Source organism: Chaetura pelagica, unplaced genomic scaffold, assembly GCF_000747805.2.
Source record: "Chaetura pelagica isolate M959 unplaced genomic scaffold, ChaPel_1.0 scaffold85, whole genome shotgun sequence".
Taxonomy (NCBI): Eukaryota; Metazoa; Chordata; class Aves; order Apodiformes; family Apodidae; genus Chaetura; species Chaetura pelagica.
The window spans coordinates 739,484-754,650 of NW_009953505.1; the positions used below are offsets into that span (position 1 = coordinate 739,484).

Sequence of the window (15,167 nt, forward strand, 5' to 3'; positions counted from 1 at the left end):
AGCAGGAATAAAAATTCCACATAGGTTCATCAAGCTTTTTCCTACTGAAGGAAAGCTTTGTGTTGATGATTGTTTTTTATTAGAGGTGCTTTGCTTTCCAGACAGTAGGACACATTTGACATATATATTAGCAGCTGATTCTGTCAGTCATTGTTTCACATTACGCGTTTTTCCCATTTTGTGCTACCAATCTGATTGTGTTTCAGGAAGCTTCTCAACAAATAAAAGTTGATACTAGCCCTTTCATATTTGTAGATAAAAGCTGTAGTTCCTTTATGTACATGGTACATTTACATGGTAATGTAAAGACTGTCACATTGGTGACGAGAACTGGTTGAGTCTGCATGTTAATTTATGTATAAGGAAGAATAAAATATCTGGCTGAGGCTAAAAAATTAAAATATTATGGTGGTGTTGCTTCTTCACCACCTACTGTCCCATTTACATTCAGACAAACCATAAAAATCCAGCTGTGCTGAAGTTTATCGCATTTAATTTATGGACAATCAAGCTTTTGTACTAAAATTGCAAATGGATAAGCAAGTAAGTGACTAATATTTTGCTAAATGTAATTAGAAAACATAAGGATCATCTACTTTTGCTTCTTAAATCCAGGGCGTTTGAAGAAAGGCGAAAGCAAGAAGAAGAAAAAGAACAAAGACATAGAGAAGAAGTTCTGCAGCAGAGGAAAATTAAACTTCAGGACGTAACTGATAAGTTCCAACGTGCTCATCTGCCTTTTTCACAGCACAAGCAAATAGGTTTGTAAATTAAAATTCAACAATTATTCACGAGCATTTTTCTAAGAATGGAATATAATCAAGAATAACAATTAACTTTAATTAATTTAATTAATTAATTTAAGCAAGAAGCTCAGCTCTGATACATATGACAAAAGTGGGTAGAGGGAATAAAAAAAAACACCTTTTTTTTTTTTTTTTTTCTAAAGATTGTATTGTGAGATATTTCATTATATTCTGGTCACAGTAAGTACATCACCTCTGTGGGGTATTGTGGCTTCCTGGGTTTTCCCCGCTCTTTTCACCACAGTCTGCTTGTGACTTATAACACTGCTTTCACAGCTGGGTGTGAGGTGTTACAAGGCCACTGGAAGATATTGGAGTAGTATCCAGTGTTTGAACGCTTCAATATGAAGTACTCAAGAATGCGCATTTTGTTTATAAGTAAAAGCAGTCCTAGCATATATTAATGCATTACATAACTTCTGCTGAATTAGTCAGCCTTTTAAACTGTTGTCTTGCTGCTGGGAAGAAGTAATGATCACTTCAGCTCAGTTCCTGCTTTCTTGGAATCAGTGCAGATTGGCAGATGTTTTTAACAGCATCAGCCAAGTCTGATTTCCAGTCAACTTTCCAGTGTTGAAACTCTTAAGATATGGTATAATACTTAGGTATTCTTTAACGGATTTACTCTCCCAACTGCAGTTTCGCCAACTGTGAGGTAATGTCTCTGACTTCAAGATCAAATGTCAGATTAAAATAACAAAATAGAGCAGTACTGGTTTGGGGCTTCTTCACAGCTCTACTGGCAGCCCAGACTGTGCAGCAATATAATGAATCACAATTTTTTTTCCTTGGTTTTCCTTTATAGAAATTTTGCCTCTGCCGTTTTCTACCGTACTTTTGCATACTTGCACAAGGCAATACCTTGTGCCTGTCCAGACTTTCCTTCTGAATTGTTTCAGTTAGTAAGTCACAGTTTGGCCTCTATAAATGTCTGCAAACCGTATCTTTGGCTTAGCACGAGCAGAATAATCACAATGTAAAAACAAAGTTAGTGCTGGAATTTGTAACCACCTACTTTTTCAACAGTACAGTCTAGCAGTGAAGAACAAAATTGTTGAATATATATGTTACTGTAAAGACAAAAGTAGACTGAGGGTTCATGTCAGAGGATCTAGAGATGCTCTGTCAAGCCTAAAAATTATAAGCGACTCAGGTTATTATAGTCTGTATTTAAGCTTCCAAACTTAAGAAACTTAACCAAAACATTTATGGTAAAGTATTACAATCTTTAAATAATTTTTCCATTGTGATTTTTATTCTAATCTCTCTAGTGCAGACAAAAGCAGCTTCTCAGTTAGAAGAAGCTCTTGAACAAATTAAAGGATCAGTTTTAACACCAGGACTGTGTTTGTCCAGCAGAAACAAAAACAACTTCAGGTAGGCATTTCTATTTACACTGATGATCAAAGGAAGTATATTGCTTAGTGTATTCAATAAAGAGCAAACAGTTGCTGTTTAAGAAGCAGACCATTTCTCTAGAGGTAAATAAAGCATTTCTGTGAACTGTTCCAGTGCAACGTTATGAAATATGTCTGAGTTGTTTGTGCTCGTTTGGTAAAACAGCAGAGGAAACAACACAAACTTTTTGTCTTCAGCAGAATTCTGGAAATAGCTGGGGCTTACCCCTCTCTTGTTCAGTTACAGCCTGACTCAGATTGCCACGGTTATCAACCCATCTGCTGTTCTATGAAGTATAAAGTATTCTGTCTAAATAATTTCTTATTCCCAACCAGTGGGTTTTTTTTCTATTTTACATTTAAGCATAGTTTAGTTTGTATATTCATCCCATGATCTTATCTTTTTTCCAGTTGTCATTCCTTCAAATTTCTCATCCTCCTTAAGAATCCTTATAGAGCATCCCGGTAACAATTTCACCTGCAATGTCATTTCATTTATCCCATACAATTTGAATTGCATACTTCTCACCTTATCCGAGCACGTTTTCTGAGATACTTTCATTTATCACAAAATGTTTCTTTATGCATAGCTTATCTGCTGCATTTGATGGTCCTTCCTGATTATCCCCTTTCTAAGCTCTCATTTCTTCAACATTTCAGTTCAGGGTTTTGTTTTTTGTTGTTGCTGCTTTTGTTCTTACTATTATTATAATTATTTTCTGCATGCTGTAAATTGTGTAGATGTTGAGAATAAAGGTAAATTATGTTTAAAATGGGTCTTCCTACTTTGGAACTTCAGTCTGTTCTTCATTGTGACATTGATATTCAGTTTAGTTACATTTCTACTGCTGATTAAGCATGTTTGTTGGTGATAAACTGGACAATTGAGAACATATTCCATATCTCTCAAAGTTAAATATTTCTGCTGTCTTCACAAAGATCTGTAGCTACTACACTGGATTCACATAATAAAGTAGAATTGCAGCCATAAAAAAAAATCTACCTGCTAAATATAAGTTGAAATTATGGCCAAAAAATGAAGATGTTTCTGAAACCTGTCTCAGGGTTCCTGATCATTTGTCTCATTTCACTCATAGGCTCAATTAAGGACAGCAGCTCAGTACCTCATCCCACTGCCTTTATAATTTCTTTATTTTTCATCTATCTTCAAACTGTTTCATGTTCCTCAAGGGCTCATTGCTTTCTCTCAGGACATCTTCAAACCACTTACCATTTCCTTTACTTCTTACAATATAACAGTGCTGTCACTCCACACTGGATTTGTGTAATTTTTAAAAATTCACTATCCTGTTATAACAATAGTGTGCTCTTTTCCTGATTTTCATTTTTATAACTGGATTTCCTAAGGAAATTAGATTTTTACATTCATATTCTTGTACATGTTGTATTCCTCTAGTAACCAAATTTGAAAGAGAGCTAAGAAATTCTAACTTCCTCCCACCCAAAAACAAACACCCAAACAAACTCAACAGATTTGGGCGGGGCCAGGTGTGTAAATCCTTCTGAAAAAAAACCCCACAATAATCTTGATGGGATGAAAGTTTCCATTTTCCATTGTTCTGAAATTATGTTATAATAAATGCAGAAGAGGTCTCATTATGCTATTTACCCATTTGGCACAGATGTACTAAAAATAAAAGGGATTTGCTTTAACAGGGAATATAGTTTTAGATACAAAAAGAGGATGAAACAGATGTAAGCTCAGAAGAAAGATCTGTGAAAATTAAGCTGAAGAAATAGAAATGAAGGAAAGAGGTTACAGAGTTTCTGTTCGTATATTATACATATGGTAGCTATGTTCAGCTAGGAACAACACATGTTTCTTAGTAATTCATCTCTCCTGGATAGGCAGCAGAGGAGGATGAGGTCTGTGTATGTGTTGTGTGACTGCACTATTCCAAGTTGCTCAGTAGGTGTGCTGGCTGTTAAGGAAAATGGCTTTTTTGCCCATATCTGAAAGGAAGGATGGTTCTGAAAGGAACCATCATCTTCACCATTACCTTCACTGAAAAGAAGAACAGGTAAAATATACAGGGTAGATCATCTTGTCAGGTCAGATTCCAATTTCAAATAAAAAAGAAGGAGGAAAATATGTACAAGCATAATTTTCATATTTAGAAGTATATAGACCAAAAGTTCACTTCTGAAAAAAATTTAGCTAAACTCTCTCACCCAGCTTAGCAGTTTTTAAGGGATTGTTTTGATGCTGCTGAGGAAATATATGTGTGAGAAAAGCATCCTGAGAATGTTGGAAAGGGTATGCATATTGAATAGACAAGAAGGTTTGGTTTATTACTCAAAATCCAGTAATTGCTGAAACAAAGTATAATTTCAAATATTGGACCTGATAAAAACCTGGTAAAATAAAAGGTACATGTCCTCATTTTGGTAAAGTATACCTATTTTACAAATAACTTCAGTGGAAGTTTATACTGATAGTCTGTTCCCAAGATCTATTATTCTTCTACCACCTTTTGTAATAATTGTGAGGTACAACCAATTCTTGATCCTAAAACAGTGAGACAGAAGCTTGGCATTCTAACCAATTGTAAGGGTTATGGCTCTACTGAGCAGATGTGAGAACTCAAAGCATGGATCTGGTGACAGATTTCCATTCAGTACCACTTTGGATAAGCCAGACTAAAGACATTTATGGCCCTTGAACCAATTTTGAGCCAAAAGACAGAACCAGTGTCCACTGCTAAACTGTTCCACCTAGGCAGTCAAGCAACGAAGTCAAGCAGTCACGTGTAGCTGGTAACCTGGTAATAGTTGTATTTCCAGAAGGCTAAAGCTTGATTGACCCACGAGCTGGTGGGCTTTGGGGTGTGGGCTATTTTTGTTGCTTGTTGGGGTTTTTTTAATGACTACCTTTCTTATTCGTTAAAGCTACTTGTATCTTGCTTTTGTCATCATTGATATCAACTACTTCTTGCCTCTTATTTTCCAAAGCTTAGTTCTTATTCCTGGTGATCTTACCCAGCCTTGTTCCAGTTTTGTCTGGTTTTATTTGTGAATATATCTTGTTACACACTCCCTGCCTTCCAAGTCTCTGATTGCTTTGCCTTGTCTCACGGTTTCACATGCTTCTTGGCTTCTTTAATTTATGAGTGTCAACCAGCCCCATGGTTCTTACTAATTCTCACCCTGTAAAAAGCTGTGGTTTTCCCTATCTTAATTTGGGCTCACACTGACCACAGTACCTGGCTGCAAATGGACCACATAGCTGATATCAGTTGAGTTGGGCTCTCTATATACTACAAAGCCTTCTTGCTATTTGGAGTTATCCTCTATATAAGCCAACCTTATGGAAAAATAAAGGCCATTTTGCTCATATTTTAAAAAAAACAACCACAAAAACCAAACAACATCCGTGTTCCATTTCAGTAAATGACCAAACTGTTGGCTGACATTTCCCAGATTTATTCAGCCTGAGGCAATCACCCAACAACCCAATCAGAAAAGTGACTATTTATAAATAACAGAAGAGAAGGTTTAAAATGGAAAGTGTTGGGCAGTTTTAAATAGTACTAGCAGCAGCACCTGTAGTTACATACCGTTTGGCTGTCCTTCACTTGCCAGTGAAGGAAAAGGAACATGTTTAACAGTGTAAAGTTGACACATAGAAATAAGCCAAAGTAATAAGTTCTTTCTTGCATGAAGAATCACAGGTGACACTTCAACCTCCTCAGCATCTAGAAACAGTTCTTGCCATCAGAAGCAGATTTCAGCAATGGTCGACTGCGATAAAACAATACAAGAGAACAGTAGCACAAACAAGGAGAGTAACCAAATTGTCTTCCAGGAAAACCTGAAAGAAATGCAACAACTCCTTGAAAAACAGCACCTCAGCAACTTGGAGGTATGATATTTTCATGTGATGCATTAAAAGATGCTTCTTAAATGTAATAGAAATTTTCTTGAACGTGATAAAAATGCAAGGTCTGTTAAGCACCCTTTGCCAAGTAGACAACACCTGAGGGCACAATGCACTATGCCTTATTTATAAGTAAAAATATACATATTTTTCAATAAGAAATCAGGTATTTTAAAAAATGTTAGTAAGAATATTTTCACCAATTCATCAAACATATCTATAATGTTGTCTTTCTCTCTGTGAACATACAGTTTGTATGTCAGACTTCTTAGCTCTGAAGTAGCTAGCCAGTAATCTATCCCAGGAGCCTTGTGCTACCTCCAAACTTAAATTGGTGGCTTGCAATTTGCACTTAAGTTTTTGCTTTGCTGATTGCTATAGCTCAGCACAAAATGCTATAGAAGTATAATTATGATAGATCAAATGATTTCATAGGGATTGACTTGAAGTCTCTTGAGATCCTTTTTTGTCACCTTAGGAATAGATGCAGCTGTTCCAGTAGAAAACCATTAACTTTCTACCTAAAGTAATTTTTGGACCCAAAATCAGTTTCAAAAGTCAGCTTAGAAAGGTAGTGAAAATCAAGAGGAACTGAGCTCTAAAGTGGTTTCTTATTACTGTTCTTTTAAGTATCATTTTAGGTCTATCAGTGTTGTCTTTGATTTTGGAAACATTGTCTTCAATATTACAATTTTTGGAAACAAGAAGATATAATTTCCAATTAATTATTTCATTTTATAATAACATCTGCTGGCATCTGGCCTTCTGTTGTCTGAAATGACCTTGGCACTATAAAGAACTGTCCCTTTATATTGGTAATGGCCAGAAGCATAGGATCATTGGTGGCAAGAGAGCAAAGGCTTTTCCTTTTAGCACATGTATATGGGTAACTTGAAAGACAGTTCAAATATATTTTTATTTCTTTGAAACTTGTGTTTTCAGGCATATTCATCTCTCTTTGTACCTCCTTTGTTCTGATGGGTATTCATGAGAATCTGGAGCAGCTGATGGCTAACAGAAAATCTCACTCAGCTGGAGTAAATTTCAAGGAGGCTAAGACACAAAGTACAGTTTGTACTGGCAAGGTTGTTGATTAGTGTTCAGTCTTATTTCCAAGCATAAAAGAAAAGCAAATAGCAGATTATAGAAGACAGATCAGACTGAATTCTAGACAAGCACTTTCAAACAAAATACAATGAGGTCCAAGCTTTTTTTGTTTTGTTTTGTTTTTTGTTGTTGTTTTTTTTAATACCACATTGTCTGTTTCATTGATACAGTGTTTGCAAACCCTCCCTAAATTATTATGCTGAATTTGGCAATAGCTGTATTAGGACATCTTAGAATTAGGGAAAAAAAATGCAATCTTTTTGAGAAAAATGCATATGAATATTCTTAATATACTTTAAGAAAACTATATTGTAGTATAGTTTGTCAAACACAATTACCACATTCTAATTGAATTCTAGGGAGAAACTTCTGTGAGTCATGCAGGACTATTTACTTATGTTTTTTTCTGTATGTTACCAGCTTTGGACACTGCATATAATACAAGAATTTGTGTTTATAAATTAATGTATTTGTGAAAACACTTGGTTCTGTTAATAATTTTGCCTTTTATTTTCCCAGAATGTATTTTTCTGTTACCACTAGGGGTTGCTGAGCTTCTTCCCTCTGATAAATAGTTTTAAATTATAAATATTTATACTTCAAAGATTTGGACTTTCTTGAAATTAAATGCTTTGGACTCTGATTAGAAAAATGGTCAAGATAGCTATTGTCATTTCTTTAAGGCCTGTTTTGGAAGTTTAATACTTGGATTGTGCTGGTGTGCATGTGCATTGTGACTTCCCATGATCTGAAATAGAATTGATAGTACTCCTGCTAATAATATTTATAATTTAGAATTATTTATAATACTCTTCTAATGTAAATAAGGTTCAGAAGGCTTGTTACTGTCTGTTGTCAAAAGTAATTTCAACAGTTCTTACCTTTCTGAAACTAATGTCAAAGTATTTCGCTGTGCACATGCTTTGCAGTCTAACCATACACTGAGATCCCTTGACCTGTCTTTGTTTCTGTTTTTACAGGCCCAGCAAGATTATAAAGAAAAATTTGTATAGTTTCAGCAGTAAGCCAAGGTTTTTAGTGACCCTTCTACCATTCTTCAAAATGAGTTTGCTTAAAATACTGAAATCAGTAGATTTCATTTTATGTAACAGTTACATCTAAGCCAGTACATCAAATTATTAGTTGTTATATGTTCATAAATATGTTCTGTTTTAAGGAAATCAATATTGTTAAGTTAATTCACAATTGAAGGTTTTGTTGCACAGTCTTTTCCTGGTTTTGTTGCAGGCATAAATAAAATCTTTAAGGTGGAACTGGTAGCACAATCTTTAGCTTAAACTGCATACAGCTTTTTGCCAAACGATAGTACTCCCAAATGTTTATTATTTTTCCAAATGTTAACTGTTAATATTGAAATTTTCTATTTCTGGCACCTGTCTTGAACTGAGTAATTCAGAAAATTTCCATTAAAATGGTTCAACTATGACATGGAATAGTATTATTCATATATCTTTGTCTTTTTCTTTTCATCATCTCTTCAATTTGGTGGCCATACAACATTGTGTTGGTCAGTACAATACTTTTATGCTCTTCCAGAAAAATACATTATTTAAAACTGTTTGATTGGTGTAAAATTTTATCTCTATTGTTTCACTTTTTAAACAAAGTAGTTGGAAGCAAGAGCTAAATCACAAACAAAACAGGTATAGATTATGACATGGAGACTGCATTTCCCTCTTCTCTCCTTTCTATTGCCATAATTAGGTTATTCAAGTGGTACCATTGACATCTGAATTTAAATCCCTTTCTGGTTGATTTGAAGCAGGAATTTTACCTTGGCTAATCCTTTTTTTTCCCAAGAATATTGTACAGCCATTGAAGTACTCAGTATCAGTCTTCTGATGCATCCTGTTGCCCTTGGCATAAAATACTTCAATATGTATTGAAACAGGGACTGGAACACAGGTATTATTTCTCAGAAATTACAACCCAAACCATGAGGTCAGAGGGTTATTCTTGTATCATCTCTCCTGCAACACAATTGAGTATCCTGTTATACTGTGTGTGTGTTTATATATGTTACATAAAGAATTAAAGAAGTCTCTGAGAAATAAAGAAGATTTTCTAAGTGAAGTTGCACTGAATGAAAGCAGCGGATGCTGCAAACACATAGTTATGACCATCTTCTTACTTACATGAGTGAGTTGACCTGTATGACTGTTAGCTCTTTGTGTTACTATGCTTTTGAGGTTGGACTGTGTCTATGAAATTTAGATGTTTCAGGTAATTGATGGAAAAAATGAAATAATGTTCAAATACATTTGCAGTATGACTGGAATGAGTTAAACAAGGGTTCCTTCTGCAAGGTCTGTTGTATCAGTCTAACTCTTCAGAGGCATAGACAAGACCAGAATGGAAAAAAGGACTGTCCATGTACAGAGACTCTCCTGAGTGCCAAATTTTTGTAGAATGCTCAGGGCTAGGTAGTGGCAAAACAGACTCTTGAGGGGAGAGTTAGGATAAAACAGCCCCAGAACTGAGGTGAGATTTGATTTTGAAGAGACCAAAGACCTGAAATAGGTTTGTATGGTCACCTTAAGTCTATAAATGTTGGCCATTTTTTACTTAAAACTGTGAATGTTAACATGTTTTATGTTGATCACTGAAATTATATGACAAACTGGAGTGATTTCCCTACTCATTTCCTTCTGGCAAGGTCAGGAAGGGCCAGTTTTTATTGGCTTTCAACTCATATTGCAACATACCACTATCTTCCACGTTATTTCACTAATCCAAAATTCATATTTGCTATAAAAGCAATTTGAAATGTCTCTCTTGACTAAATTATTTTACCCAAATAGTAAAACCTGTTTTGATTGTGTATTCCTCAAGACCAGAGTTTTCCATGTAAAATAGTGGCTTGTTCCAAGGCCATGCTGTATGAAATGGCATTACAATCTTCCTATCTGGCAATCTGGAGGTTCAGTAATTTGAAGAGTTTCTTGCCTTGATTAAAAGCCCTGTCATCTTATATATACCTGCTCCTACTTTACAAGCATATACTTTTTCATGAAAGCAGCCATACCTATTAACATGACTACATTTTTTTTGTTTTTATTAATATCCATATATGCACAAAATATGCACAAAATTTTTAGTTATTAAGTTATTTGTTTTACTGGAACAGAATAAAGCATTCAGAAATGTAGTTAAAGGAGAGGAACAGAGTTTAAAATAGCAGTATCTTATCTTCAGTTATGGTAATAATAAAATGTTTGCTTGCAGGAAGGGAGTGGAAGATACCAAAGTTTATGCACACTGGTCTGCCAGGATGCTATATCATGATAACCTGGTATTGTCAGAGGTCGTATATACTAATGTCTCAAGGGGATATTGGGAAATCTATCACTTTCACATACCAGAGTAATTCTATTACCAGTGTAATTCTACTGCTTTGAAGATAGCAGAGCTGTGTTTTGAGGTTCTTTTTTAAGAGATAAACCTTTTGTGAAGTGGAAAGCAAAACAGAATTTAGCTACTATTTTCTTCCAGTATTCTGACCCTGTCCTAGCAGCCTCATGGTCCTGTAGGTACACAGAATTTATTTTATTATTTTTTTAAAATATATTAATTATTATAAGCCTGCAGCAGCACTTCTGTGGTATGTAGTAGCTTGAGCTTTGCTGTGCAGTTTATGCCTGATACTGGCAAACCTCCATAAGGGAGTATGTCTCACCAACTGGGAAATACAGCATTAAATCAAACAGAGGACTCAGAGGACAAGAATAAGCAGAGAATAACTGAGACCCAGGAGACTGAAAGATCTTGGAACAGACAAATAATTATTCTGTTACAAACAATGGCAAGGGAAAAAAAAAATCGGCCTTTAAATTCAGTATGCTGTTTAGGGGAATGTAAATGCTGACATCTTGTACATGGTCCTATAAATCGTATCTGTAAAGTTCATAAGAAGAATGTATCTCTTGAAAAAAAATGAAGAAACTGATTTTGTAAAACAGGCAACATGTAACAGTAACTAAACAATTTTTTTTCAATATAAGTGATTGTATTAATGAAGCATGCAGTGACTGTTGGCCTTTTTTTAAAACAGGCAACATGTAACAGTAACTAAACAATTTTTTTCAATATAAGTGATTGTATTAATGAAGCATGCAGTGACTGTTGGCAATTACATGAAACTGTCACATTAGATAAAGTTCTTTTTAAATAGGTATAGATACATAATATTAGAAAATGCTCATAAATATATTGTTTAACTTTTAGGTTGCCCTTTGTGGAGTCAGGCTTTGGACTTGATGATCCTCGTGGGTCTCTTCTAACTCAAGATATTCTATATCTGTATCTGTATCTGACCTTTAAGATGTCCTAATATAAATACACCTTCTGCCTCAGTTGCTGCTGTGCAGTGCATGAGATAGAGTGGAAACATTAAAACCTGTTCCCTCTTCACAATGTGTTTCCTTTTCTAAAAGAAAAAGTAATGCTTTTTATAAATTGCAAAAATGTATACCAATGTTTCGGTAAGCCAGAGTCCCTCAACTGAACTAGGGATTGTTTTAAAAATTATATTCACACACAGTATGGTAATGGGTCTTCTAGGAAGTGTGTACTGTGAAATAGTATTACTCTTATTCTCATGCTACAGATCCACTTCATTCAAATCTGTCAAACCTAATACTTTGCCTTATTTGTGAATAAGAATATGGCAGGAAGACAAGTTCTGGGTTCTCTAGAAGGTGGTAAAATACTTTCTTCCATCAGTTATTCTTCTCTTCTTTCACCATAAATCAGGCTTTGTTGGAAAGCTTTTCTGAAAAGGATAATTTTGGGGCTTTGAGTCTCGTTATTAAGGCCTTAACCATCAACGAGAGAGTATTTCTTTCCTTTAAAATGGAAAAATATCTCTGAGAATGGTTTCCCCTTCATTTCTGCACTGTCTAGAAATAGCTTCATCTACAAAATGTATTTTAAAATGTTATTTCTCCTACAGCATGGAAATTACAAATAAGTAAAAAAGGATATTTTAGGTGGTTTCCATACTCCTTTTTGTGATAAACAAATTGACATTGACTATAAAATAGATTATGAAAACTAGCAACTTGATCATTATAATGTCAATGCATTTCAAGTGTAACATGTAAATTCTCTTTAATTAAGCAGTTAAGAACCTCTAGATTTGTACTGCATATGCATGCTCAGTTTCTCTCCATCTCTCTTTGTCTTATGATGGCTTTCAATTATACATCCCCATACTCTTTTTACATTACTCCATTTCTTAAATTTGCAGAGTAGATGGTGTCTGCTCAAAGTAAATTTGTTAATAGGTTAGAGACAAAAAAAGGGACTAATGCATTGTGGTGCTCAGTACCTCAACATTTAATCATTTAATAATTGTAATATAATTTTAAAAGTAGCATTATGAATTCCACTTCTGGAGCTGAATGACTAAGTTAGTCTGTGAGAGAGTTCAGCAGCTGGAGTAGGAATCCTGAGAAGCAGCTCTCTGCATACTGAGATACTAAATTAATTAACAGAAAGCAACAGAGAGCAAGGTTGAGCTGAAAACTTGTTTCATACACAGTTATGTACATTTACTCCAGGCTTTCATTAAAACTGGAAGTCAACTTGAAATCCTGACACTTGGTGTTCAGATCACTGTTCTTGAAAAACCCTTCAGTACAGCACTGCCTGCTGAAGTGCCTGATTACCTGCAAAACTGGAAACTGTATCCTACATAGCCTGGGTGGAAATTTGGCACATAGGAGTTACCCTAGGAAAGACAGGGCTGTTGATGGGAAGCTTTTCTCTGGTCATCCTACACCTCCATAAGCTTCTTTGGTGGGTTTGGCACAGTATCATGGATCTCTTGTGTAATGAAAGCACTAAAATCCTCTCTCAGTGGCATTTACTTTCTTGGGTCTGCCCAGATCTTCTGTGAAATCAGTGTTGTGTAGTACCATGTGCATTTTGTTTTCCGAAGTTGCATAGAAAAAAGATTATTGAATTTCTAATGGACTTTCACATGCCATAGTTGGTAAACTCAAAACCAGTCAAGGTGCTTAGGTACCTTACTGACTTCAAAAAGTAGCTTTGTGTCTACATAAACATTTGATGTCTTCTACTTCATGATGAATATGAACTATAATATTATATATACACACTGTAACTAAACCAGTTGAAATTGTCAGAAATAATGAGTAGTGTGAGAGATGAGGGACCTGAGTGTTCAGAGTAGGCAGCATTTTTCCAGCATTTACCTTCAGAAGAGCGTTCCCATTCACCTCCTGGAATTCTGAACAGTCAGCACTTCTCTGGCAGAAAATGTCAAATATACATATAGCAGCTCCTTAGTGTAACAGCATTCTGGCAGGGGTCATTGGCACAACATTCACTTGTCAGGTTCTCTTAAAATTTTACTTGTTTCCTTGTTGTTCTTCCATTTGCCTCATGTAAAGATTTCTTAGGCTCCTGTTTTTTCATTGTCTTCATGCTTTACTGAAGTGAAATTGCTTGACACAGCTGTTGTAAGACATACAAGTGACCTCTTTAACTCCTCCTAAATGTTGCCTTTCCTAGAATATCAAGTATGTGGACATGCTGGGTTAAGGTCTCATGCATTAGGGCATAAGATACTGCAGGCAACAGGCAATAGAAAACATTGTACTTACATAACAGAAACAATATGCAAATCTAAAAAATAAAAAGATAGTATGACTATGAACATTTTTTAATCCTTATCATCCTATAATATTCTCACAGATAAAATCAAATGAAATAATTGAGATTTCCAGGGGTTTAATTCCCTGTAGCTTTTGCCCACTAAAATACATAAATAAATGAATCATTGCTGAGTGCTTTTTGAGGATTGCATAAGTAGTTCTATTTATGCAATTTTACAAGAAGACATGACATTCGTTGCACTTTCATTACAGAGTGAGCTAGAAAGGGGGGGGGAAGCAAATATTTTAATGAGAATGATAAACATCTTTAATCTGTGAAATGATGAAATGGTATGACGCAACAAAATATATGTAAATTAACTAAATTTGCATTAATTAAGTAAAATTGAGTATGTGTTTAAATGAGGAATCTTTCTTTATTCTTTAGTTCATAACTTATTTCTGGAGCTGACCTCAACTGAGATTTTGTGTTCCCATGAGGTTTTGTTTTACAAGGAGAGTAAAATTTTATATAATGTGAGACCAAGTCTATTTTGAACCTCCAGAGCACAGCTGGGTAGAATTTTTTTATCTTAATTTTTTAAAGTTGAAACTTTTCTTTCACCTTCCAGCTTTACTAAATTAAACTAACCTGTTATCAGAACAGTTTTTGTAAAATCAATCCTTGCAAAATTTTTCCACTACTTCATAGAATCATGGAACAGTTTGGATTGGAAAGGACCTTAAAGGTCATCTAGTTCCAGCCTATCTGCAAGGGCAGGGACACCTCCCACTAGATCAGGTTGCTCGAAGACCCATCCAACCTGGCCCTAAACACTTCCAGGCAGGGGGCATCCACAATATCCCTGGGCAACCTGTTCCAGTGTCTCACCACTCTCATAGTGAAGAATTTCTTCCTGATACCTAATGTAAACACTCTTTCAGCTTAAAACCGTTACCCTCATCCTTTAACCACATGCCCTATTTAACATAGTCATTTTAGGAACACACATTGAGCTATGTAGGTGCAGTTTCCAGATAACACAAGAAATAAGCCTGTCACTTATAATTTCTTTTTTTTTGTTGTTGTTCTGTGTTTTTTTTTTCCCATCTGAAAATTCCAAAGTTATTTCTTAAATTTAGCCTGGTGCAGAAAACTCTGAGCATATGCCTTTTTCTTGTTTGGTGAAGTTCAGGCAGAGGTTAGCAATATAATTTAGCCAAACATAAAGGTTAATAAATAACTAACAGAGAATTATTTATTCTTTCCTATTAGAAAGACACCAGTTTGTGTAGCTTTCATTTTAAAATATTCCTT

The 15,167-nt window shown here is 35.0% G+C and overlaps 1 protein-coding gene across 1 annotated transcript in view; it reads left to right on the plus strand.

Moving 5' to 3' along the window:
- Positions 1–15,167, plus strand: part of KIAA1377 (KIAA1377 ortholog) — a 200,740-nt gene that overhangs the window by 173,548 nt on the left and 12,025 nt on the right. Inside the window, exons 4-6 of the mRNA XM_009999415.1 lie at positions 616–761; positions 2,078–2,183; positions 5,888–6,086. Of these exons, the coding sequence (XP_009997717.1) occupies positions 616–761; positions 2,078–2,183; positions 5,888–6,086 (451 nt within the window). The remainder of the gene's footprint in view (positions 1–615; positions 762–2,077; positions 2,184–5,887; positions 6,087–15,167) is intronic.